Genomic DNA, 27,136 nt, shown 5'->3' with positions numbered 1-27,136 from the left:
ACATCCTCCATCGCCACCGACCGCCCACCCATGCCGGGGCTTAGCCCTCCGACCCGCCACTCGGGAGCCGTCTCCCAGCGCTCGCCCGGGGTCAGCCCCACTTCTGCCGCCCTCAGGACGCGTCCGAAGGCCCCGGAGCGCAGTCCTGCCTCCACCCTCCGCGGCCCCCGCGGCCGCCCGCCTGGACCGCAGGTTCCGCGGCCCGGGCGCACGCCCCGGCTCGGGCGGCGGGACCGCAACCAGTCGTGCCCGGGGCACCGTTACGAGCCCGGCGGCGGCGGCGACGGGGAGGAGCCGGAGCCCCACGCGAGGGTGGAGCTCCGGGGCTCGGGCCTTCGCTGAGCCTGCGGCCTCTGCTCCCTCACCTGATCCACGCTAGTGGCTGACATTCTTCACCGCAACCCGAGAGCTGCTGCTGCTACCGCCGCCGCCGCCGCCGCCTGGGCCTCTCCCCGTGCACTCACAGCAGTTGGCTGCCGCCCTCGGCCGAGAGACTCTTCCAGCCGCCGCCGCTCGCTAAGAAGCCAGAAAGAGGGCCTCGCGCTCGGGAGTCGGTGGAAGGCGCCCGTCTCTTCCGCTTGCACACTCTCCTCCCCTCTCTCTCTCTCCGCTTCTCGGGTCCACAATGGCGGACAGGCTCCCTAGTCTCACTTCCGCTCTGAGCCTCCCTGACCTTCCGCTCTCCACTCTGACGTCCGCGCTCACCTCGCTCTTCCTCCCCCACCCTCCCGCCACAGGCCTTGGCTCCGCCTCCGCACCCTCACGTGATCTGAGATGGGCCCGCGCGGCCGACCCCTCGGCGCATGCGCCGCGTACGGAGGGCGGTTGTGCGGCTGCGAGCGCCGGCTTTCTGAGACGACTTGGTGCCTTTCTTCTGTCGCGCTCGGAGGTGGCAGGGCGCGCGTCGGTAGGCGGCGGCGGCAGCAGCGGGGAGCCGGGCAGGAGCCGGAGTCTTGTCTCATTCTGGGCGGGAAGTGGGCGTGGGCGGCAGACGGGCGCTGCCCGGGATTGTAGAGCCCGGCCGGCGGCGCCTTCCCGGCGCCCTCCCGGTGGCGGAGTGAACGTTGGTGGGTAGGAACTCCGCGGCAGTAGCCGCGGCCGCCCCTAGGTGAACGAGCCGGGGCGGCCTCCACCGCGGCCGTCCAAGGCCACGTGGGCGGCGGGATGAGTCGGAGGCCCTCGATACGGAGTTGCTGGGCGAACCGCGAGCCAGCACGTGCAGCGAAAGTAGCTGGGTTGCGGCTCTGGGCGCCAACACTTAAAAGCACAGAGGAGGTGCCCCGGCAAGTGTTTGTTCTCTCCAAACCCCAGGAGCATGGTAGGAATAACTCACATTAACCGTCACCTCTGAAGTCAGACTTTACCCTCCCCTGACGTGGATTTTGATGAATGAATAAAGTTACCTTGGGAAAGGTAAGCACAGTTGCAGGACGTTTTTTCAGTCCTAAAAGGACAGAAGTTTAAAGGTTCAAGAGAAACTGGTAAAGTTACTTTTCTGCAAATTGGCAAAACCAAAGGAGCTGATTTACAACATTTTGAATGGTTGGTTGAAACAACGTCTTTGCAATAAAGGCAAAGATTTCTTAGACTCAATGTAAAGAAATTACTTAAATGGCCAAATCCTTACTTTACTTAAAAGCCATCGGATAAGTGATAGTTTATAAAATATAAAATTTCTAAGTTATAGGATTGACTTTGTGTGTAACAATGCAACAATATTTTAGAAGCAATGAAGAGAAGTGAATCTTATCTCGAGAGTCCAGTGTTTCATATACATCACCAAGAGGCATTTTGCAGGTCTGCTTAGCTCCCCAGTCTCTCCCATTTTGCCACAAGTCCCAAGTGGGACTCTGCCTGATTCTCAGCTCAGGCTGAATGCTTTTGCAATTTCCCAAGACCGCCTTGCTCCACCCTACCCCACCCTTCCAATTGCTGCTCTTGATCTCTCCAGTCTGTCCATCCTCCCTCCTTACAGACCTTAGCCTGAAAGAGTTTGCTACTACAGTACCTGTTATGAGTGGGGAAACAAACGGAGGGTATACAAGAGGAAGCATGTGAAACCTTACAGGCTTTGCCTTCCAACCTTAATTATCTTAGTTAAAAAGCATGGCTTTGGGATCCAAACCAATCTGAGTTTGAATTACAGCTGGGCTAGATACATTAGTTGTATAACCTTGGGAAAGTCACTGAACCTTTCTAAGCCTTAGTTTCCCCATGAGTAAAATAAGGTCAGATATGGATAATTCCTGGCAGAGCTTAAGCCCTCAAGAAGCAGTGGCTATACAGGGCTAATTTCTGGTTCCTTTGCTAAAGAATTCCCAGAATGGTGGTAATAGCTTACATTTATTCATCACTACATGTCAGGCACTGTAATAATCACTAAAATCCTCAGTGCATCGTTGGGCGTTAAGTGCTGTTGACAAAAACTGACACACAATGAGGTTAAGAAAAGTGCCTGAAATAACACAGCTGATCACTGTGAGAGCCAGGATTGGAACACAGGCAGTTTGGCTCCAGAGCTTGTACTGTAGCCACCATATAATGCTGCCTAATGACATGTTCTGGTGAGTTTCTGTTCTCTTTCTGTCCCCCAACAAACTCCTTCCTTCCATATTATCCTAACTAGCCTGGAGGTCTGAAGTTGCAGAAGGCAGCACTACCTACCATGAGATGTGGCCCATTTAATATTAAATATGTTTTAAGTACCTGTGGGAACTATCTCAGATCCTCCCCACTGCCTCCAGAAGTGTGCAGACTAGCTGTAGAGTCTAGATTCTAGACAGTGCTTCACTCTTGCACAGGGCCGCAGGCATCTCAGCCTCCTAGTGAATACCCACTCTGGTCACAGCTTGGAAAGGAGAGGGCAGGCTGGAGTTCAGCCCCCTTTCACTCCTCAGCCACCTTGCTGCCTTTATCCAGTGAGCTTCCACTCTGCACAGTGGCAAACGTGGGCCCTGCACTTCTGCATGACCCTTGGTATCCGTTCCAGTTAGGTTCAGCTGCAGGTGATAGCAAGTCCAAGATAACGGGAACTTAAGACAGGTCAGTTTTTCTTTCATACAAAAGAGGTTTGGAGGGGCTTCCCTGGTGGCGCAGTGGTTAAGAATCCGCCTGCCAATGCAGGGGACACGGGTTCAATCCCTGGTCTGAGAAGATCCCACATGCCACGGAGCGACTAAGCTCGTGTGCCACAACTACTGAGCCTGCGCTCTAGAGCCCACGAGCCACAACTACTGATCCCGCGTGCTGCAACTACCGAAGCCCGCACGCCTAGAGCGCATGCTCCACAACAAGAGAAGCCACTGCAATGAGAAGCCTGCGCACCGCAACAAAGAGTAGCCCCCGCTCACCGCAACTAGAGAAACCCTGCGTGCAGCAACGAAGACCCAACGCAGCCAAAAATAAATAAAATAAATTTTTTTAAAAAATTGGTCTGGAGGTAGTCAGTCCCGGGCTTGGGCTGCTGTCACAGAGTCAGGTATTGGGCTTCTTACAGCCTGTTTTGCCACCATCCTCGTGATAACACTTCCACCTGGGGTCCAAGATGACTGTTCAACTTCCAGCCATCATAGTCATTCCTACCAGCAGAAAGCAAGGTGAAGAAAGGCACCTTTCTCCCCTTTAAGGACGTTTTGTAGAAATTGCACTTCTGCCTGTCTCCTAACTAGGGCACAGTCTTACGAAAATACCAACTTAAGGAAACTTGGAGGATATATTTTGATGTATTCTGGTTGGCCATGTGCTCAGTTAAAAATCAAAGTTTACTATTAAGGAAGAAGGTGACAGTGGATAGTGAGAGACAAATTATAATAAACTGTGTGCATAGTAATTACCCAGATTCACTTCCTTACCTAGCAGCATTTAAACTTCTCTTTGAATTTTTGCCAATATTTAAGACAATTTCTAAGGCTTTTTGTTATCATTAAGTAACAGTATAAGTGAACCAAGCACGGAAAATTCAATGTGAGGGTTGATTGATGCATCTTTAGAAGGAAGGAATCCTTAAATATCATGCTTAAGGTAAAACTGAGAGCTGAGCAGAACAGTGAATAAACCCCTCCTCCCATCAAAAAGAAAAGTACACCTGCTTTGAAAGAGAAAAGTCAACAACTTTTTTTCATTCTTGTGTATACTACAGAGAAATTTACAATGACAGGAAGAAACAGAAAACATCAAGTAGCCCTAAGGTTTCTGTAAACCGGTGTTTTCCAGAGCGTTTCCCTAGTAACAGCATCTCTGGGGAACTTAATACAAATGCAAATGTTCAGGACCCACTGCATTTACCGAATCAGAAACTGGGTGGGGAACTTCTTTATTTTGAAATCATTGTAGATTAACAGAAATGTTGCAAAGATAGTACAGAGAATTCCTTTGTATCCTTCACCCAGCTTTCCCTAACGTTCATAAATTACTTAACCAGGTATATTTAGCAAAACTAGGAAATTGACATTGTTGCAGTATGATTACCTACAGGCTATCCGGATTTCCAGTTTTTTCACTAACGTTCTTTTACTTTGTTTCCCCCAGTTTTTGAGATTCTTCGTCTTTTCTTGTCTCATGGCCTTGACACTTTTGAAGAGTACCGGGCAGATATTTTTAGAACGAACCTCAAATTGAGTTTTTCTGATGTTTCCTTCCTCACAACTAGGTGGGGCTCGTGGATTTAGGGGAACAATACCAAAGGTGAGATGCCTTTCTTATCACATCATAACAGGGGGCATGTGACATCGATATGACTTACCACCGATCATGTTAATCTTGGTCATTTGGTTAAAGGGATGTCTGCCAGGTTTTCCACTTTCCATATTATAGTCTTGGGAGGTGAGTCAGGAAATCCAGCCCACACGCAAGGAGAAGGGGATTAAAGCTCCACCTCCTGGAGTATTTAGAATTCTTGTGCAGGGAAGGTTTGTCCTTTCTTCCATATTTATTTTTATCACTATGGACTCATGGATATTTATTCTTTGGGTTATAATCCAGTACTGTCGTAATTTATTTAGTTGCTCAGATTGTTCCAAGCTTTGGCCACTGGGAGATCAGATTGATTTTTGCCATACCCCTGTTCTTTTTTTTTTTTTTCCCCCAAGCACTTCACTTTGGAGCACAACAACTATTTGATTCATTCTAATGTTTACTACAGGGACATTTACAATGACAAGGAAAAGGCAACAGAAAACATCAAGTAGCCCTAAGGTCTCCCTAAAGCATCTCAAAGTATCGTCCTGGGATAACAGCATCATTGCTACCTGGGAGTTTGTTAGAAATGCAAATTCCCCAGGGCTCCACCCCATAGTTACAAAATCAGAAACTCTGGGCTTGGGTCCCAACAAGCTATATTTTATCAAGCTCAACAGGTGATTCTGAGGCACACTAAAGTTTTAGAACCACTGCACCTAAGTTTCCCCAAAGATCCAGGTCAAAAACCTACTCAAAGAACCCATAAATTCTGTTACTAGCCTTGGTGAAACAGTTTCTGAAAAACTTCTGGTTATTTGCATTAAAAATAAAGCAGACAAGGTATGGACAGATATTTCACCAAAGAGGGTATACAGATGGCAAATGAGCACGTGAAAAGATGTTCGACGTCTTTTGCCATTAGAGAAACGCAAAATCACAGTGACGCATCACTACACACCTATCAGAATGACTAAAATGAAGTGACAGAATGCTTGCAAGGTTGTAGAGAAACTGCATCACCCTTACACCACAGGTGGGACTTATGGAAAACAGTTTGTTTCCTATAAAAGTAAGCATGCAACCACCAATGATAGTTGGATTCTTGAGCACTTACCCCAAAGAAACGAAAACTTGTGGTTGGCTACGTAATGGCTTTGCCGTGAGGCCCACATCCTAATCCGTAGAATTTGTGAGTATGGTACCTTATATGGCAAAAGGGTCTTTGCAGTTGTGATTAAGTTAAAGATCTTGACATAGAGAGATTATTTTGGATGGTTCAAGTGGGCCCAATATAATCAGAAGGGCCTTTATAAGAGGGAGGCAGAAGGGCCAAAGTCAGAAGATCTTGTGATGTTTTAAGCAACACTTGGTATGCCGCCATGAGCCAAGGAACGCCAGCCAACTCTGGAAAGAAAAGGCAGGGATCAGATTCGCCCCTAGAGTTTCCAGAAGGAACTCAGACTTTTTTTTTTTTTTTTTTGGCCATACCCCATGGCATGAGGAACTTCCTTGACCAGGGATCAAACCCTTGCCCCCTGCATTGGAAGCTCCAAGTCTTAACCACTAGACCACCAGGGAAGCCTGGAACTCAGGCTTCTGATCTCCACAACAGCACGATAGTAAATTTGAGGTTTTTAAATTAGGTGTGTGGTAATATGTTACAGCCACAATAGGAAAGTAATGCACTTTTGTGGCACAAAATCCTGTACGCACATTTTTATAGCAGCTTTATTCATAATAGCCCAAAACTGGAAACAACCTAGGTGTCCTTCAGTGGGTGAATGGTTAAACATTCTGTGCTATGTCCACACCTGTAATACTAGTCAGTAATAAAAGGGAAGGAACTGCTGACGGACGAAACAACTTGAGTCTCACACTGAGTGAAAAAAGCCAGTCCTGAAACTTTACATACTATGTGATTCCATTTATATAACATTCTTGAAATGACAAAATTATAGAAGAAGGGACAGATTAGTGGTTCCCAGGGGGTTAAGGAAGATTTGGGGGCAAAAGAGAAGTGGGTATGGTTGTAAAAAGGCAACGGGAGGGATCCTCCTGGTGATGGAAAGTTCTATCCTGACTGTATGGACATCGTTCTCCTGGTTGTGACATTGCTCTATAGCTCTGCAAGATGTTCCCATTGTGGGGTAGAGAGTATACTGTGTCTTCTGGATGATTTCTTACAGCGTATGTGAGTGTACAATTATCTCAAGATAAAAATGAAGCAGACAGGAAAAAATGACATGCCTCTTATTAAATGAGATGATGTACAAAGGATTATTACATTTTATTTTTGAAGACTGAAGATACGGAAAACTGGCTTAATGTTAAATGAAAAGGGAGGAGCTAATCAATATGGTTCCAATCTTTCTGTTTATGGGTAAAAAGACTGAGAAGAAATCAATCAAAATGTTAACTCTATCAATTTATGTGGTCAGTTCCTTCTTTGTAACTTGGTTTTCCAGATTTTTTACTCTTACAGTTTTAAAGAGTTAACAAGAATTTACCTATAAGATAGTTATGGATGAAATGGTATATGTCTGGGATTTGTGTCCAGATAATCCAGCTAGAGAGAGAGGAGGAGGAAACGACACTGGCTGTTGTTGAGTCTGGGTCCTAGGTACCTGGGGGTCCGTTTACTATTCTCCCTCTTTTAGTTTTCCGTAATAAAATTTTAAAAGAAGAGTTACCTTATTTTTGTTGTTGTTGTTCATTAAATACAAGCAAATGTACAGTCGATTCTCATTATTCTTGGTAGTTAGGTTCTATAAAGTCTCAGGGAAACTGAATTAGCAAACAATGAGCCGTTGCTCCCAGGGAATCACAGGGTTAGGTTCCTGCAAGCCTCTAATCATGACATTTTTGTCAGCCAATCAGAACATAACCTTGTTTTATTTTTATTTATTTATTAAAAATATATTTTTTTTTTGGCTGTGTTGGGTCTTCGTTGCTGCGCGCGGGCTTTCTCTGGTTGCGGCGAGCAGGGGCTACTCTTCCTTGCGGTGCGCGGGCTTCTCATTGCAGTGGCTTCTCTTGTTGTGGAGCACGGGCTCTAGGCGCGCAGGCTCAGTAGTTGTGGCACGTGGGCTCAGTAGTTGTGGCTCGTGGGCTCTAGAGCACAGGCTCAGTAGTTGCAGTGCACAGGCTTAGTTGCTCCGCGGCATGTGGGATCTTCCCGGACCAGGGCTCGAACCCGTGTCCCCTGCATTGGCAGGAGGATTCTTAACCACTGTGACACCAGGGAAGTCCCTAACCTTGTTTTATTTATGTTTCATATATACTGTTGATTCATTAACATTGAACTCAGGGCCAACAGCACTGAACTCATGCCTGAACAGAGTTATCTTATGTGCGTATTTTCTCCTTAGGGCACATCACAGCCTTCTTGCACTTAGGGACACTAGATAGCATTGAGCGCTACAGGTGGGGGCCATTTTAAACAGCAAGATCAGCAACCAAAAGCACAAAAATGTGATAATCAGCACTTAATAGACTACAAAAATGATGTATGTATACAGTATGCAAGCTGAAACAAGAAGAGAGTGTGCAGCCGTGTCAGACCTCAGCGGGGAGCGTGTGCTTCCCTTAGCAAATCAGATTCCCCCAATCTGCCCATGTGTATGTCCACCATCTCAAAACTGCTGGAATATTGATCTGAGGGTTACAAATAAATTTTTTTTAATTTAATTTTATTTATTTATTTATACAGCAGGTTCTTATTAGTCATCCATTTTATACACATCAGTGTATACATGTCAATCCGAATCGCCCGATTGATCCCACCACCTCCAACCCCCGCCGCTTTCCCCCCACAGATACATTTTAAGTAGGCATATCTACAAATACAGAATTCAGGCATAATAAGCGTCAACAAGTTCAAGTGACAAGTATAATGATTGACGCAATATAAGTGATAATTAAGTGTTCCTTTCTCTTTTTGTAGGTACAGACGAAGATGCTGAATTATTCAATAAAATTTGATACGAGTACTGTGGTTCTCATGTAAGTGAGTTACGTTAGTGAGTTAAATACATTAGAAAGTAATGTGCAGATGAAACAAATGTCATCTGTAGTTGGTTATAAGTGGTGGTGGGGTTATAGAAAGTTGGACATAACCTCCCAGCCCATGAGAAAATTAGATTTAACTTGAAACGTTTGAAAATTACAACATTTTGGGGAGTTCCCTGGTGGTCTAGTGGTTAGGATTCGGCCCCTTCACTGCCGTGGTCTGGGTTCAATCCCTTGTCAGGGAACTGAGATCCCACAAGCCATGAAGTGCGGCCAAAATAAATAAAGTTACAACATTTTTGTCAATACTAAACCCACCATAAGCTGGAAGACTCACTACATGCTATTAAATGAGATTTGTGCTTCCCTGAATTTCACAAGTGCATCAAGTAAAATACTTTAAAAGGAAAACTATTCATTTTAACGTGAAAATGTTGAAGAATTCCAGTTTTATTCTGGTTTTTCCAAAGTGATTTTTTTAATCAGGAGCTTCAAATGGAAAATATTGATGTTTCTGATAAATCTAGCGTAATGAAATTAGATTTAGGTTGTAAAAGAATACGAAAATCTTTTCGTATTCTTGTAAATGTAAATGCTTGTAAATGTCATTCAGAAGTCAGAAAAATCACTGGATCTTTAAAATGCTAAATATGTTCATTAGATCTTGTTTACTAAAACTAAGTGTATAAAGCTGAAACTTTACACTAAAAGACCTCTTTTTTGCTAAAAATATTGTTTCCCATTAATCAACAAATACTGAATGCCTTCTGTAATTGATGCACTTTCTGAGGCATTTTGGGGGGATGCAAATCAGACATTGCCCTTATCCTCTAAAGAACTTTCCTAGTTTTGAAGATAAAACCTGCCCTTATCACCTCAGTTGGATAGTGGTTTACAATTTTCAGGAATGGTTTACATCTGTTGTTAAATGAGCACGTCTCAATCCTCTGAGGCAGGACAGTTAGGATGTAATCCATTCATAAGAGAAGAAAGTTAGACTTAGGTTGTAACAGTACGTAATGATAGAGCTGGAATTAGAACATAGACCTTTCAGGTGGTTAGGCCAGTCTTCTAATCAAGTTTTAGGCAATTTTTTTAGGAAGGTCTCTGCTTTTTCCAAAAGAGTAAAATTCATGTGCCAAGTGCCATAGGAGTGTTACGAGATCAACAGAGGTTGCAGAGTGGATGGCGTTGACACGGGCAGTGAAGAAAAGTCTAGGTAGCGGGAAAGCAGTGAGCAGAGCTTGGAAGCTGGAACTCAGCGGTGGCATCAGGTGATGGGGGAGGAGGGGCGAGAATCCTGGCTGTGCTGACTTGTGAAGAAGGGCTGATTCCCAGGCCACCTTAGGACTCTGATGGAAAACTCCACTTACTCTCACCCTCTCCCTTCCCCACTCCCAATAGTGCCACGGGACTAGACCAGAGAGTGCTGTCCCGGGGTCCCTGGATAATGGCTGGTGAGAGATGAGTTACCGCGGGCTTCAGCCCAGGGTGGACGTGGAAATAAGTAACTGCCCTCCCCACCAACTCCAAACCCGAGGGAGTGCTCTTCTCTATTGTAGATGTGGTGGCCACTGTCTCAGGCGGCAGGCAGGACAGTCCTTAGGGAAGAAGAGGATCAGGTGCCTCAGACGCAGGATGTGGAGGCCAGAGGGCCAGTGCAGAAACCAGCTCTTCCTGCCACTGCAAGCGTGGCCCTCCGTCGGTAAAGGGCGCGGTGATACGTGGGTGATGGCAGTGGTCCGCACACGTGAATAGAGAATTACAGACTCGATGGCTGCAGAGGGGATGGTTTCCTTAAGTACCCACAGCACAGGCAGTTGGGGTCACAGTTCCTAATTCCGTAGGGGGTGCTCAGTATTGTGATTCCCTACTGTTCTTACAGGCAGGGCGCACTTGTTGGAACCGTCATTTCATTTGTGCAGGATTCTCTGCGAACAATGCCCTGTTTGTTTGGGCCGCTGTAACAAAGTACCACAGACTGGTAGCCTATACACGTGTACAGGAGCGAAATGTATTTCTCACAGTTCTGGAGGCTGGAAGTGCTGGCACAGTTGCATTCCAGCCAGGGCCCTCTTTCTGGTGCATGGCCTGCAGCTTCGCCGTGTCTCCACGTGGCAATAGGGGCAGGGATCTATGTGGGGTCTCTTTTATCAGAACACTAGTCTCCTCTCAAAGGCCCACACTTCCTAATACCACCACATCAGGCATTAGGAATTCAACATACGAACTTTGGGGGGACCCAAACATTCAGACCACAGCATGCCCTTCACCTGTTAACATTTTTCTATTCTTCAAGGCCCTACAGTTACTTTTCCCCATAACATCTCCAGTCCCACCCGTCAAGATTAATTGTCCCCTCCTCCAACCCCCAGAGTACTTTTTAAACAATAAATTATCATTATCAGCCTGACTCATAAGTACAATTAATTGAGTGCCCATTACCTGGATGATGTGTGCTGGGTCATTTACATGTGTTATATAACTTAGCCCTCACTGCAGTATATCTCCATGTGGCACATGAGACAGCTGGCAGTGGAAATATTAAGTCACTTGCTTAAAGTAATTGGCTAATCATATATTGGTTTGTAAGATGCCAATAAACACCGTCACGCTGGTTAATAATGGTGCAACAAGAACTCGGGTGACGAGGACTCTGGAATAGAGACTGCCAAGGAAGGCTTCCTAAGGTCAGCTAGGCATATACAAGTAGTTAAGAGGGCAGGCTCTGGAGAAGGCCCCCCTGAGTGTGCATCTCGGCTTTCGCATTTACTAGCTCTGTGGCCTGTGGCTAATTCCTCACTGGCTCTGTGCTTTGGTGTTATGCTTGCCTCTTAGGGTTCTTGGAAAAATTAAATGAGAGAGAATTCTGTGGAGTGCTTGGCACTGTCCCTGGCAGATAGTAAACATTCAATAAACATTAGCAGTTATCATTATCATCATCATCATTATTATTAAATGTCAAAAGGTACCAAGATGTGTGGCAAGAGCTCCAGAATTTTACTAAGAACATCTGGATTCATGTCCCAAGTCTGCCTCTTTAGAAAGGCTGTCTTAAACAAGTATTTAACATTCTCCATTCTAATTTCTTAATTTTCAAAATGAGAAAAATATATTAGGGTTCTTTTGAGAGCTAAGTGAGAAATCACACCCAAGAATACTTGGTGAAACTATCAAGTGCTTCACAAATATGTTGTATCAATAGTATTTATTATGAGCTAATCTTTAAATATTTTGCAGCATTTTATACACTGCTTGCACACTGAGGTTTAAAAACGTTACTAAATCCAAAAGTATGTGGCTAATGATGAAAAATATGAGATATTTACTAGTATCTTTGTTCTTCTCACTATGAGATGTTGATGACCAGTTGTTAGTTCACTGTATACAAAATAGTGTCTCTGCTGTTTAAAGTACTTAGAACATTCTTTTTGTAGGTTGAATTATGTCCCCTGAAAGATAAGTCCTAACTGCTAGTACCTCAGAATGTGACCTTACTTGGAAGTAGGGCCATTGTAGATATAATTAGTTAGGATGAGGTAGGAGTAGAGTGGGCCCACAATCCAATACAATTGGTGTCTCTTATAAGAGGAGACCTGGAGAGAAGGCCCCGTGCGTGATGCAGGGGGCAGAGGCAGAAGTGATGCAGCTTCAACCCAAGGACTGGTAAGGATTGCCAGTAGACCGCCAGAAACTAGGGAGAGGCAGGAGGGATTCTCCCTTATGGGTTTCAGAAGGAGCACAGCCCCACGGACACCTCGTTTTTGGACTTCCAGCCTCCAGAACTGTGAGACAAAAGAATTCTGTTGTTTTAAGCCGCCCAGATTGTGGTACTTTGTTACAGCAGGCCTAGGAAGCCAATATAATACCTTATGAATCTCTTTCAAGAATGTTCGATAATCTTAATTTTTAAAAAATAAAAGAGTTATTTTGGAGAATTAAAGAACCATAAAGTGGAAAAGAATAAAATACTATCTTAGACCAATACTATTCATGAGTCCAAAAATCTATGAGAGGCAACGAAAATACTAAGAACACGTGGGTTTTTCAGTCACATGTGCCTGGCTTCAAATTCTTGCCAAGCCACCTAATAGCTGTGTGAACTTTAGTTAAAACGTGCTCAGTTTCCTCATTTAAAAAATGGAATCGGGCTTCCCTGGTGGCGCAGTGGTTGAGAGTCCGCCTGCCGATGCAGGGGATACGGGTTCGTGCCCCAGTCCGGGAAGATCCCACATGCCGCGGAGCGGCTGGGCCCGTGAGCCATGGCCACTGAGCCTGCGCGTCCGAAGCCTGTGCTCCGCAACGGGAGAGGCCACAACAGTGAGAGGCCCGCATACCGCAAAAAAAAAAAAAAAAAAAAAAAAAAAAAAGGAATCATGATGCCTATGTCCCAGGGTTGTTGAGAAGCGTTTTTCCAGCACCTGGGACCAAGCAGGGACTCTGGCACATGGTAATTCTGAGTAGATGCCAGGGGATGTTCTGTCCAACAGCCTGGTGATTGTAATTTACTACAATCTCAGATTAAGAATATGTAAATAATCGCTACATTCCCCTTTAGTAACTCATCACAAATATTCCATTCAGGAGTCAGATTTTTACTTGTGAATATGAAGCAGAACACTGATTTTACAGTGTCTGTCCGTATTCATCCAAGCCTCTCTCCTCTTTCTCAACATTTCCTTTTTTTTCTTTTTCAAGTAAAAGGAATTTAATCACATCTTCATTTGTAATTAAAAAACTGGAAACAGCTTACACATCTGATAGAAGCAGGTCATTTATATTGTACAATATGCAACTTATTTGAACAATAATATGGGACTATATGACATGGTATTGTGATATGTATATGTGTATATATTCTGGCCTAATATACCTGATATATCTGTTTGAACTGTAAAGCTCAATTTAATCCAATCAGTGTTTATTGAGTGCCTGCCATGTGGCAGGCAGTGTTCTAGCCCACATGATGTTTACTGTCCAGTTGGGGTGGTGGGTACTAAAAAGTAATTGCAAGTCAAATAAATGTTACCAAAAGGGAAGTTCATGGAATCACATAGCAGAAGAATTTAGACTATATAGCGGTATGGTAAATGCCTCCTTGAGAAAATTATGCTTAAGCTGAAACATGAGAAATTAGAAGGAATACGCCCAAGGTGAAATGTGATCAGGAGAAGAGTGGTAGAGGGGAAAAAGGGAGAAGCAGTTTCAGAACTGCGAGTGACAGGCGGCACGGTTGGGGCATAGAGGGCAGAGGGAAGGATATTAGTGCTTCGGCTCAAAAAAGTTCTTAGATTTTTAGGATATTATTTCTTTGCTAGGTAAGTTGGCTGGAAAATCAGATAATGCAGCATATTTAGGTCTAAAACCAGGGGGAAAGTCTAGCCATTATTTAAAGTAGCATTCTATCATAATGCCCCAAATTCACTTGAAATGACTGATAGTTCTAGAGTAAAAATATTTTCACTCCTACACCCTATACCTATTTCTAGACATTATCTGTAGTTTCATAACTGTGTCCAGATGGGGGTTCTCTTAAGGTCGTAAAGACTGTATGCTCTTGTAACTATGTCACTATCTTCCCAACATGTTATGGTGTTTACAAGCGTAACTGAATTCAGAACTTTATACCACTTCCATTGAAACTCAGTACATTTCACATGTTCTTTTGATCAGAATCTGATCATTTATTTCACTTCTGGGTTGGCAGTCTCCAACAACACATTTCTTGTGTTACATCTGTGTGGGCTGGAGATTTACAACTTAAAATGCATTCTTGCATTAAACTACTATCATGAACGGTGGCTTCAACGAGGATATGCATCCTGTAGTATTGCTGAATTAATTTATTCTGCATTTGACTTTTGATTTGGCCCACTTGTGGTTACCTTACAAAGCATCCATCCCCTTCTTTTTGTTTCTGTTATTTCTATCCTTTTTTCCTCTGCAGTGCACACAATGTCAGTCTACCAAGCCCTGTCTACATTACCTTCTGAATGTCCCTTTCCCACAATTCCCGTGCTGCTTCCTGGTTCAGGCTCTTAGCCTTTCTCACTTTGACTAATGCCTCCAAATTGCCTGCATGCTCTCTCCCATCAACAACCCTCCATCCTGCTGCCAAAGTTTTCCATCTTGTTGCCAATCTTTCCTCCTTAAAACCCATCACTGTTTCCCTTCACCCAAAGCAGCTGTCTCCAAATCTCAGTGAACTCGTACCCTTAACCGGAAAAACAATGAGGAGCATGCAAACCCAATAAGGCCAAATTTATTTTTTATAACATGTGTTTATTATATTAATATTAGGTCTAATATAAATTGCATCACAAGAAGAACAATTTTAAATATAAACTGAACTGCAAATACATAAAAGTTACAGTTTTTCCTATACTCCCTTGAACTCCCACAGACTCACATATACTGTACATTTGAGCTACAGTGTATCGCTTAGAATTCTCTCACCTACCACAGTCACTCTTTTTTTTTTTTTTTTGGTGGTGCAGCATCGGCATTTTAGTTCCCCCACCAGGGATTGAACCCGTGCCCCTGCAATGGAAACGGGGAGTCCTAACCACTGAGCCGCCAGGGAATTCCCATAGTCACTCTTGACTGTATCTTTGCACAGGTTGTTGCTTCTGCTTGGAAATTCTTTCACACTCCCACTCCCCCCAGCCGTTCTTTGCCTAATTCATACCCATGGTTCAGGACTCATTTGCTTGACTATCTTCAAGGATACCTTCCTGGATCCTCTCAGACAGGATCAGATACCTTTCTCTGTGTTCCCATAGCAACCTGAGCATCCTTTATGTAGGCTGTGTCCCTTACTAGTCATTAAGCTCCTTGAGGATAAGGATCGGGGATTTCATCTTCATGTTATCATTGCCTAGCACAGGACTCAGTACATAGAGCAACGTTACTATTCAGCTGAAAATAGTTTGTCAACGGTAGTTTGGTGGAAAGCAAGCTGGACGACATGTCGTTTTGGTCATGGTGGGGGGCTTGTAATGTTTTATGCATCTTTAAGAATTGTTGCCCATTTTGCTTTCCCCCCCCAGGAACATGATTGTACTTTTTTATACTAATTTATTTTCATCTAATTTTAACTGCTCTCCACTATTAGTCATTTCAAAAATTTGGTACAACCTAGATGTTTAAAAATAGGTAAATTGCAAAGAGTACGCATGATATTAGATTGTAGAAAAAATACATAGGCTCTATGTAAAAGAATCTTGGAGGATATATTCTAAGGTATTAATAAACATTTTATTACAAAAATAGGTTTGTATTATTAAAACACTTCCTGCTCTTTACAGAAAATCGGAAACCACAAATAAAGAAATAAATTAAGAAACAGTCAAAATGTCACTGTCCTAGAGACAGCTGTTAGGTGGGAGAGGATGGGGGGAGGGGAGACGTATATGAGTCGATTAGGGACAGATTAGGAAAAGGGTCGTCTTGATTGGACTTTTGGAGGGAAGCACAGAAAATCAAATTAATTTGGTGGGAATACAAGGGGTCGCTTGAAATAAATGAGGAATTCTTTTGAAGTAGCTAAACCTATCTTCCTACCTCAGATTAAAGTACAGTTTATTCATTTAATTTTGCTAGCCCCAAATCTGGACAAATTAAGTACATGTTTATTTCCAGATTTATTCTCTTCTCCTGTGTTGCAGCCAAATTATGGTCCTCGTGCTTCCCCTAAACTTGTCGCTAATGTCCTCTTGACTTTGCAAGCTATGCTATGCACAAGTTATGCTAGGCACAAGTTATTATTATAATGAAAGCCGCCAATCATTGTCTATTGAAGTATGTCCACCTTTCAGAGCTCACCTGAGCTGCTTCCTCCTCCGTGAAGTCTTCTCTTCCCAGCCCACCCTTACCACGCAACTGCAAGGAATCGCTTCCCTTTGAATCTCTGTAGAGCCCTTTTTTGGTTGATGGCCTCTATATTCTGGTTATGGAAAGGGAACAGAGCAGAGAATTTGTACTGTGTGACAGTACATTTTAAACTAAAAAGCATTGTACAAATATATGTTATCTCATTCTTAGAACTAGATTATAAACCCCTTTAGGGCAGAGATTATATTTTATTCAAACTTTTGTCTCAATTGCCTGACATAGTTATTTAATAAATATTTGTTAAATAGCATATAATAATTCTTTTCTGTTTTCCCTTGTATCAATTCTTTGGGAGCGGCCATGAGTTTTAAAGAAAGACTTTTCGAGCTTCCCTGGTGGTGCAGTGGTTGAGAGTCTGCCTGCTGATTCAGGGGACATGGGTTCGTGCCCCGGTCTGGGAAGATCCCACATGCCGCGGAGCAGCTAGGCCCGTGGTGTCCAACATTGCTTTTTTTTCTTTTTTTTTTTTCGGTACGTGGCCCTCTCACTGTTGTGGCCTCTCCCGTTGCGGAGCACAGGCTCCGGACGCGCAGGCTCGGCGGCCATGGCTCACGGGCCCAACCGCTCCGCGGCATGTGGGATCTTCCCAGACCGGGGCACGAACCCGTGTCCCCTGCATTGGCAGGCGGACTCCCAACCACTGGGCCACCAGGGAAGCCCCAAGATTGCTTTTTGGTGGAGGGAAAAAAACCCACACATAGAATTGGTGACCAGAATTATTATATAGATAAATATTTAATAGCTTGATGTAACCAAAGAAGCGTTAAATGAAACCAGTATAAATATATAAACTCTATTTAAAAATATAAATATATATACAGACATAGAAAAAAATGTTAAAATGATATACATTCTTGAATGGTGGAATTATGAATGACCCTTATCCTAGTATACTTTTTCTTAGTTTTGTAATATGCATAAAATGAGTATGTCGAATTTATAACTAGAAAAATTGGATTTTTAGTTATAAATATAAAGCTGCTTCTTATTTTTAAAGAGAGCATATCAGTCTCCCAGATAACTTGAGGATGTGCAATTTGTGTTGAGCTTACTTTTAATGAATCCTGCGTCACTTTACATTTTTCCTCGTTTCCAAGTAGAAAAACCAATTGATTTCTTCTAAAGTTCCACTAGGTGGTGCTACGGTGGAATTAATCATGGCTTTTTTTTTTTTTTTTTCCCTTTTCTTTTCTTTAATCCACTAGTTCTCAAACTTTAGATCCTGCTTTGGAATTCCAGGCACTATTCATTTCCCCCAGTCAATCTCTTCATGGTGCCATTACCAATTAACAAAAACAGATCACCTCACTGCACCTCTAGTGCTGATTTAATGTGATATTTAGGAGGTGACATCTATTAAATATGATAGAAAATCCATTGATTTATGCTGAATGATAATATAAGCAATGGTCTGTTGTAAACATTAAACAGACATATATCCAACCTTGATAATCATGAGTCCTTGGAGATAACTGGAGGTATCTGTACCATATTTTGTGAACCACTAATTTACAATACAGTACGTTAAGAAATTTGGATTGTTAATTTTGCAATTACCAGTCATTCTCAAGTTTCGGATCTTGAGCTACAGGAATCCAAAATAATGGCACACTGACGATGAAATGCATGCTATTGTGTATGGCATTTAGAGCGGTCCGTGCAGAGGTCAGAAGTGTTCTGGCCCAGAGGGCCTTTATTGATGAGGCTCAGTACATTTCTCCTTTTGCTGCACATTTGTCCCCCAGCGATCTTTCTGGCTCATGGCTTCAGACATCACAAAATTTTCTCATTCTAATAATATATGCTCTTTAGCTTTTTTTCCTGGTAATTTTGTCAATAAATGTCATGAGTTGTAATACTGTGCCATTAGAAAGATTTAGCAAAAATATGTCACAATTCGTTACTTATAAATAAATTTATGTAGTAAAAAGAAAAACCCCAATTTATTTTTTCCTGTGTAGGGAAAAACCCAGTTCTTCCCTACTGTGTGTTTCTCTCCTGTGTGTCTCCTTTCCCACTCTCATCAAACACTTCACACCTGACACTTCTAGTCACCAAATGTGGGTCTTTTCCCCAATAACAAAGAGCAAGTCTTTGGGATGCCAGCTGGGTGTCCTACGATTTAACTAAATTCTGATCCTATCGACCTGGAGGTAAGTCAGATTCCACAGGTTAAGGGCTCAATCCCATAAGACTCCCCTCAACACACACTCACAGTCACACACTTCAGATGGCAGTCACAAGCCCGGGTTATCACCCGTGCTCCTGACCAAACTGGATATAAATCAGACGTCCGTTCAGCCCCCTCGTCAGCTTCCATTGATTTGCTAGAGCAGCTCACAGAACTCAGGGAAACACTTACTTACATTTACCATTTTATTAGAGGATATGATAAAGGATACAGGTGAACAGCCAGACGAAGAGATAGACAGGGTGAGGTCGGGGAGGGTCCCAAGCCCAGGAGCTTCTATCTTCATGGAGTTGGGGTGCATCACCCTCCCGGTGTGGATGTGTTCCTCCACCTGGAAGCTCTCCGAAGCCCCTCCCATTGGGATTTTATGGAGGCTTCCTCACATAGGCATGGTCAATTATTAACTCCATTTCCAGCCCTCTCCCCTCTCTGGAGGATGATGGATGGGGCTGAAATTCCGAACTTCTCACCGGGAGCCCACTCAGACTCACCTCCACAGAGCAAAAGGTGTTTCTAGTGCCCTTATCAGTTACGAAGTTTCAAACATTTTAGGAGTTTTGCGCCAGGGATGGGGTCAAAGACAAATATTAGAACAATAGGTGCTCCTAGTATTCTTATCACTTAAGAAATTACAAGGGTTTGGGGAGCTCTGTGCCAGGAACCCGGGACAGAGACATACATATATTTCTTTCTATAATCTAACACATAGTGTCTATAAAAGGTTGATGTGGTAAAACTAAATAATGACCTCCAAACGTCCACATCCTAATCCCTGGAATCTGTGAATGTTATTTTATATGGCAAAAGGGACTTTGCAGTTGTGATTAAATTAAGGATCTTGAGACGCGGAGAATATCCTGGATTTTCTAGGTGGGCTTGATGTAATTACAAGTCCTTATAAGAGGGACACAGGAGGAGTCAATGGCAGGGGAGAAGGCCACGTGACTATGGAAGCAGAGATTGGAGTGATGTGCTTTGAAGATGAAGGAAGGGGCCACAAGCCAAAGAATACAGGCTAGAAGCCGAAAAATGCAAGGAAGTGAATTCTCTTTTAAGAACCTCCAAAATAATGCAGCTCTGCAAACACCCTGACTTTAGCTCAGTAAAACTGATTTTGGACTTCTGGCCTCCAGAAATGTAAGAAAATAAATTTGCATTGTTTTAGGCCATTAAGTTTGTGGCAGTTTGTTATAACGGTGATAGGAAATTAAAATACTGATACTGTATATCTGATTCTTGCTCAGTTACCTACCCCTATTAATATAGCATTGTTGCATCTATTTTGAAATCCTAACCTGCCTATATTATTGTAATATAAACATTGTAATACATTGCAAAAATACGTGCTACTTCTCATGGATTTATTAACTAGTTCAATTTTTCTGGAAGAAGGTTTAGCAACATGGATCAAGATATTTTTAAATGTTCATACCCTTTGACCCAATAATGCTAGATATCTGAGAAAATAACCATAATTACATAGATTTTATACAAGAGTGGGCATTGTAAGAATATAACCAATATTAGAGGAGATATTAATAAAAGAGAAAAAACAAACAAAATAAATACCCTGCTTTCAGTAATGAATAAAATAGTGTGGCAGAAGGTTGACAAGAAGTAGAAGACTTGAATATATTATAGCTCAAATAGACATCAATAAAACACTCCACCCAACAACAGCAGAATATACATTCTTCTCAAGTACACATGGAATATTCTCCTGGATAGACCACATGTTAGTCCACAAAACAGGTATCAATAAATTAAGAATATTGAAATCATAGCAAGTAACTTCTCTAACCATAATGGAACCAAAATAGAAATCAATAACAAAGAGAAAACTGAAAATTTTACAAATCTGTAGCAATTAAACAACACACTCCTAAACAACCAATGGGTCAAAGGAGAAACCATGAAAGGAATTAGAAAATACTTCAAGATGAATGAAAACTAAAACACAACATTCCAAAATGTATGGAATGCCTTGAAAGCAGTGTTCAGAGGGAAATTTAGAGCTATAAATGCTTACATTAAGAAAAGCACAAAGATCTAAAATCAATAATCTAACTTTCCACCATAAGGAACTGTCATTCTAAGGAACTGCTGTTCTAGGAAAAAAAACCCCAGCAAACTAAACTCAAAGGTAGCAGAAGGAAGGAAATTATAAAGATTAGAGTGAAGATAAATAAAATAGAAAAACAGTAGGGCTTCCCTGTTGGCACAGTGGTTGAGAGTCTGCCTGCCAATGTGGGGGACACGGGTTCGAGCCTGGTCTGGGAATATCGCACATGCCGCGGAGCAACTGGGCCCGTGAGCCACAACTACTGAGCCTGCGCGTCTGGAGCCTGTGCTCTGCAACAAGAGACGCCGCGATAGTGAGAGGCCCGCGCACCGCGATGAAGAGTGGCCCCCGCTCGCCGCAACTAGAGAAAGCCCTCGCACAGAAACGAAGACCCAACACAGCCATAAATAAATAAATAAATTTATCAAAAAAAAAAAAAAGAAGAAGAAATACAGTGGAAACAATCAACGAAACTAAAAGTTGGTTCTTTGCAAGGATCAGCGAAATTGACAAAAGTTTACCTAGGCTAAGAAATAAAAGAGAGAAGACTCACATTACTAAAACCAGGAATGAAAGAAGGAACATTAATATATATCTTACAGAAATAAAAGGATTATAAGTGAATACTGTGAACAACTGTATGCTAACAAATTAGATAATCTAGATGAATGGATAAATTCCTAGAAAGACACAAACTGAATCAAAACTGAATCAAGAAGACATAGAAAATCTGAATAGGTCTAGATCAAGTAAAAAGATTGAATTAGTAGTCAGAAAACATCCAACAAAGAAAAAGCTCAGGCCTTGATGGTTTCATTGTTAAATTCTATCCAAAATTTAAAGAATGAATACCAAATCTTCACAAACTCTACTAAAAAATACAATTGGAGGGAACACTCCCCAATTCATTCTTTGAGGCCCATATTACCCTGACATGAAAACCACACAGACATCACAAGAAAACTAATGACCAATATCCCATTATGAATAGAGATGCAAAAATCGTCACAAAAATACTAACACACCAAATGTAGCAAAATATAAAAAGGATTATACCACGTGACTAAGTGGACCTTATCCAAGGAACGCAGGCTTGGTTTAACATTAGAAAATCAATTAATGTAAAATACCATTCAAAGTTTTGATTGTGTAGACTAAACATTCTAATTTCTAAATCGAGACTACTTTGGTGACATTAAGTGATCACAGAAATTTTATTAACTGGAAATGATCAAAAAAATCTTCCAGGAGCAGAGGAAAAATTTCGAATGGGCATATTGTAAAGTCACTGTGGGACACAGATATAAAGTTTCCTTCCGATTAACTTCCTTGAGCCCTGCTTATTCAAGGCATTGTTTACATATATTAATTTTTTTCTATTATAAATTTATTTCTATAATGTTGTCTTGCAGGATCTCAGTTTCCCCACCAAGGGCTGAACCCAGGCCACAGCAGTGAAAGCCTGGAATCCTAACCACTAGGCCAACAGGGAACTCCCACCCATTGTTTTATAACAGCTTTATAGAGAGATGATTTACATAAAATGTTTTATAACAGCTTTACAGAGAGATAATTTACATATAAGATAATTCATCTATTGAAAGTTTTCAGTATGTTAAGTATATTCACAGAGTTGTGAGACTGCCCCACTAGCAATTTTTTGGCAGATGTTTCATACTGACTCTTTCCTTTTTTCTGCATCATGTACACCAGGGGCTTCCAAACGTAGCATTTAACCTTCGGGCCAAATCATCACCTGTTGTCCCATGCATCATAGGATGCTTAGCAGCACACCTGGCCTCTGTGCACAATACCCGTAACACACCACTCACTCCCAGCTGTTACCACCAAAAAATCTTCAGACATTGCCGAATGTCCCCAGGGTACAAAAACATCCCCGGTTGAGAGATACTGATACAGATGATGCATCGTCCTCCAGCTGAACTCTGCCTCCCAGCTCCTGTTTTTGTTCTTAATGGGCTGTTTAGACACAGTTCAGCACATGACATGGTCTACTTCACACATACTTCTTTGGTGACCAGTGTCCCCAGGTAGCCCCTCTTGGACAGAATGTAAAGCAGTCCCAGGCCAGCTCTTTCTCACAGGTGCAGCCCAGATCTTGTCCTTGGGACGCAGCTGGCATCTTTTACCCTCACAAACTCAGAATGGGAATGCCCAGCCACTCTCCTCTCTTCTTACCCTGAGGGCAGCTGCCCACAGGTCTCTGCCCTGTGTTTTCCAGTCAAGAATCAGATACGCGTCTACTAGGTTGCCCTAACCACAGGGGCGCCAATCATACTAGCTCTCAGAGGACCTCACTGAACTTGCTTAAGGATAAAGTCATCTCCACTTTTGACCCTTTTATACCCTAGATGAGGATAAAGCATTCAGGAGTTAGGAGCCAGTTTTCAGACAATGACTTTCGTATTCTGACAGAGCAGTTTGTCTTACAATTCACTTTGGTATCTGACATCTGAGTACCTTAGGATCTAGTAAACTTCCACTTTATCCCTCTGTTCCACATTTAACAATGTTGCAAATGGTAATTTATAGTGTATTTCATCAGGTACAGTATTAAGTAACCATTTATAGTGTAACCATTTGTAGTGTAACAATTTATAGTGTATTTCATCAAGTACAGTATTAAGTAACCATTAAGAATATTGCCCTTTGAAGAAATGCTCACAACATAATGGTGATTGAAGAAGAGGCTGTAAAGTCTGTTTTTACCCTATAATATTAACATTAATATTGAAAATATATATTTCTAGACAAAAGAGTAGAAGGAATTATAATTGAATATTATTTGTGACAATCTCTAGATGGCAGAATTCTTTTTTATAATTTTTTGTTTTCCTCAAATTTTCTACTATAAGCGTGTATTGGTTTTTAATAGAAAAAAATGTCCTATGAAAACAAAATGTGCAAAGTTGATTCATATTCACATTCTCTTCCTCTTTTAATTTAAATATTTTTACAATGCACTGCACAGACTTCCAGAAATTTTAATCTATTTCTTCTTTTTCAGAGAGCTTCTCATTGCCTCAGAAACAAAGTCCAAATTCCTTCGTGGGACATTCCAGGCCTGTAACCAGCCTCTTAGCCCTGAGTCCGTCTGCTCCTTCCGTGTTCTGACAGGTACTTGTGCGGTGGAGACCTTGCAACCTTTACTTCCTAGACTCCCTCGGCAGCTGGCTTCTAGTGGCTTCTACCAAAGAGATACTACTGAAAAACAGGCAGATGGGGGTAGAGGAAGAGAGACTCCCTTGTTCTCCATCGTATCAGTATCCCTGCAGCAGCAGCAGTCGGCTGTGGAAGAGTGTCTTTAGTGGCACCATCACCCACTGGGCAAAGCCTCCTCTTCAGTCTTAGCCTCAGCCCTGAAACCCCAGTCCACGGCCCTAACACCTGCGAAGGGCCCCTTCCCTATGATTCCAGCAGTGCACGTGGCAACACCTCAGCTCCTCAGTGGATACAGCACCAGGGAGAGGACCCCTCCTCTGAGAACAGCCGAGGTGGCATGTCCCCATAGTTCTGGTCTGTGGTGACACCACCTAGTCCCTTTATTCCTCCAGTTTTAGGGGTGGTAGGTGCTTCCTTCAGTTACTAATTTCTGGATTTCTTTTCTACGTAAATTTTTTCCCTAGATTTATTGAGATATGATTGACATACGGCACTGTATAAGTTTAAAGTGTACAGCATAATGACTTGACTTACATATGTTATGTAACAATTACCACAATAGGTTTAAACATCTCATATAGACACAAATGAAAAAAGGAAATATTTTTTCCCTTGTGATGAGAACTCTTAGGATCTATTCTCTTGGCAACTTTCAAATACACCACACAGCAGTGTTAACCATAGTCATCATACTGTACGTTATGTTACTTCATTCTTGTTCTTACTCTCTCAGTTTTTCCAACAGTCGTGCAAGGAGTAATCTGCATTAAGTTGCCTATATTTGAAATGCCTAGAGTAATGTCCGTTTTCCTAACTGGTCCCTGACATCACCCATCACACCTGCTTAAATTCCACTGGTCAGAATTCAGTCATGTTTCACCCAACTCAAGAGGAGGTGTCCTGGGAGATGTGGTCTAACTGCTCCCATGTCCAAAGAGAACACGGATCAAGGTGGTCCTGCTACCAGCTGGTACCAGTGGTCTTTCCCACATTGCCTAGTGAGGCACAGAGTAAGTTAACTATGATGCAAAAACTAGACAGGACATTTTAAAAAAAACCAAAAGAGGTATAATTGTCTAAAGAAAATCTAGGTATATATAACAAAAGACCTGAAATGAGCTTATTTTTGAATTGGACATTGAGTGTAGCTCTAAATTTCCTGAAAATGAAGGCCTATAAAGGGAGCTCCCTGGTTGCCTAGTGGTTAGGATTCTGGGCTTTCACTGCCGTGGCCCGAGTTCAATCCTTCGTCAGGAAACTGAGATCCCACAAGCCATGCAGCGTGGCCAAAAAAAATATATACTGAAAAAAATTTAAGGCCTATAAAGAAACGTATGGGATTGCAGTTTTGTTTTGTTTTGTTTTGTTTTTGCGGTACGCGGGCCTCTCACTGTTGTGGGCTCTCCCATTGCGGAGCACAGGCTCTGGACGCGCAGGCTCAGCGGCCATGGCTCACGGGCCCAGCCGCTCCGCGGCACGTGGGATCTTCCCGGACCGGGGCACGAACCCGTGTCCCCTGCATTGGCAGGCGGACTCTCAACCACTGCGCCACCAGGGAAGCCCGAATTGCAGTTTTTAAAGTATATTCAACAGCCTAGATAAGGTTTGTCCTGAAATGAAACACAAGCGTCATTCATCACATTGATCATCATATAGTAAATATTAGAATATACAAGAATCATAATTTGAAGCTGTGATAATATGTTCATAAATCTTCTCAGTTCTGATCATAAGTATTTTCATTTTAAAAATATCAATTTTGGGGGCAATAAATTTGAATTCTTAGATTATTTTCTAATGTTCAAGGCATGTACTACCTGTGTCCATAGGAAAAATAAAATATTCAAAACTTGAATAAATGATATTATATTTACATATATTTTTTCAAGAATAATATTGGTCAATAGCAGGATTTGGAATTTTCCAACTGTTACTATTTCTTTTAGCTTAAAAGTTTTTTTCAACTTCCATGTCTGGGTAATGTGATCTATCTACAACAAAAAGCAGTTTAATATACTATTAATTTAGAGTCAGTTTCTAAAAGGAGAATGACAGATCCCCAACATTTGTGGCCCTAGAGTCTAGAAGAATTTCCGGCACATAGTAGGTGCTCAACTGTTTACTGAATGAGAGACAGTCGAATCCAAAAATGTTAAATCTGTGATTGCTAGTTGTATACTTAAAACTCTAAAGCATGCAACTCCCATGTCTCCAGCTCTGCCCTGTTTTTAGATAAAAATTAGGTCATATCGTATTAATACCTGAATCTTCCCTTCCCGCAAAAAGTCCTCCCTCCAACTAGGTATTTCAGAGAGGCCCAGGCAGGTATGCACACACTCACAGATCAGGGGCGGCTGCCCTCACTGTCTCTCTACTGGCTCAACCAGACAATCGCTGCTTCAAGCACTCTGCCTGAGCGTCTGGTACCCACCCCGCCAGGTGTGCTCTGGGCACATTCTCGTTGCCATGGTCCCAGCCTCTCATGGATAGCACAGCACGGCCCGCCCGCCTGGGGCCGGAGCCAGGAGGATGCCTCCTCTCCCATTTGTTACGTCTAGTTAGAGGGACCCCACAGCAGAGCCTTGGGGCTTTAACTTTTAAATATTTAGTGAGAAATCTTGGAGTTCACCACCCCCCAAATGAACATTCTTTTATGTAGATCTTTGTACTCTTAAGCAATTATTTCCTCAGAATAAGTCTCTGGGTTGAACTACATGTCCTCTTTTTTTTTTTTTTTTTTTCTTTTTTTCCCCAGGGCATTTTTCGGGACATTTTTTTTTCAGGAATGTGGATTGCCAAACGATCTGGAGAGGTTGTGCCAGTTTACCCTCCCACCAGAAACTTAGGTTGATTTCCTAATGCTTTTATCAGCAATCATTACATCTTCCTTTTTAATCAATTCCCTTCATCTTTTTTTTAAATTACAGTTTACGCAAGCTTCTTAGAGATGCATGAATATCAAGTTTTATAGAAATACATTTTGGAAACATTTGAATTATGAAAATTCCAATTTCATGTAGTACAAACTGAAGCAAATACTATTTGAAGCACTATTTGAACTTGGTTAATTTGCATAACTGATTTCCAGAACTAACTCACAGGGCAAGGCTAGGTAAACACTC

At 42.4% G+C, this 27,136-nt stretch overlaps 2 protein-coding genes across 15 annotated transcripts in view; one reads left to right on the top strand and one right to left on the bottom strand.

Moving 5' to 3' along the window:
- The window catches only part of YTHDF3 (YTH N6-methyladenosine RNA binding protein F3), a 44,210-nt gene extending 43,582 nt beyond the window's left edge, over positions 1–628 (bottom strand). For 4 of the 14 annotated variants that reach the window (XM_073794433.1, XM_073794432.1, XM_073794437.1 and 1 more), the window contains exon 1: positions 366–595. Coding sequence is in view for 2 of the 14 variants with exons in the window: in XM_073794428.1 (XP_073650529.1) it covers positions 366–389 (24 nt within the window). In the remaining 12 variants the exon portion in view is untranslated. Of the gene's footprint in view, positions 1–365 lie in introns of all 14 variants that reach the window. The other 10 variants (XM_073794425.1, XM_073794424.1, XM_073794428.1 and 7 more) reach the window with 6 other exon arrangements.
- LOC141276891 (uncharacterized) lies at positions 626–25,891 on the top strand. The gene is made up of 3 exons (XM_073794447.1): positions 626–907; positions 8,621–8,679; positions 23,860–25,891. The coding sequence occupies exons 1-3, from the start codon at positions 626–628 to the stop codon at positions 24,158–24,160; spliced, it is 642 nt and encodes a 213-aa protein (XP_073650548.1). The 3' UTR covers positions 24,161–25,891.
- Positions 25,892–27,136: the final 1,245 nt, after the last annotated feature.

The sequence above is a fragment of the Tursiops truncatus genome, chromosome 17, assembly GCF_011762595.2.
Source record: "Tursiops truncatus isolate mTurTru1 chromosome 17, mTurTru1.mat.Y, whole genome shotgun sequence".
NCBI classification, from domain to species: domain Eukaryota; kingdom Metazoa; phylum Chordata; class Mammalia; order Artiodactyla; family Delphinidae; genus Tursiops; species Tursiops truncatus.
The sequence above is the reverse complement of the archived record's forward strand: the minus strand, read 5'-3'. Positions and strand labels throughout refer to the sequence as shown.

Coding starts and splice junctions, on each gene's coding strand:
- LOC141276891 (XM_073794447.1), top strand. CDS start 626: ATGGCGGACAGGCTCCCTAGTCTCACTTCCGCTCTGAGCCTCCCTGAC. Junction 908..8,620: donor AGGTGGCAGGGCGCGCGTCG/GTAGGCGGCGGC, acceptor CTCTTTTTGTAG/GTACAGACGAAGATGCTGAA. Junction 8,680..23,859: donor ACGAGTACTGTGGTTCTCAT/GTAAGTGAGTTA, acceptor CTTCTTTTTCAG/AGAGCTTCTCATTGCCTCAG.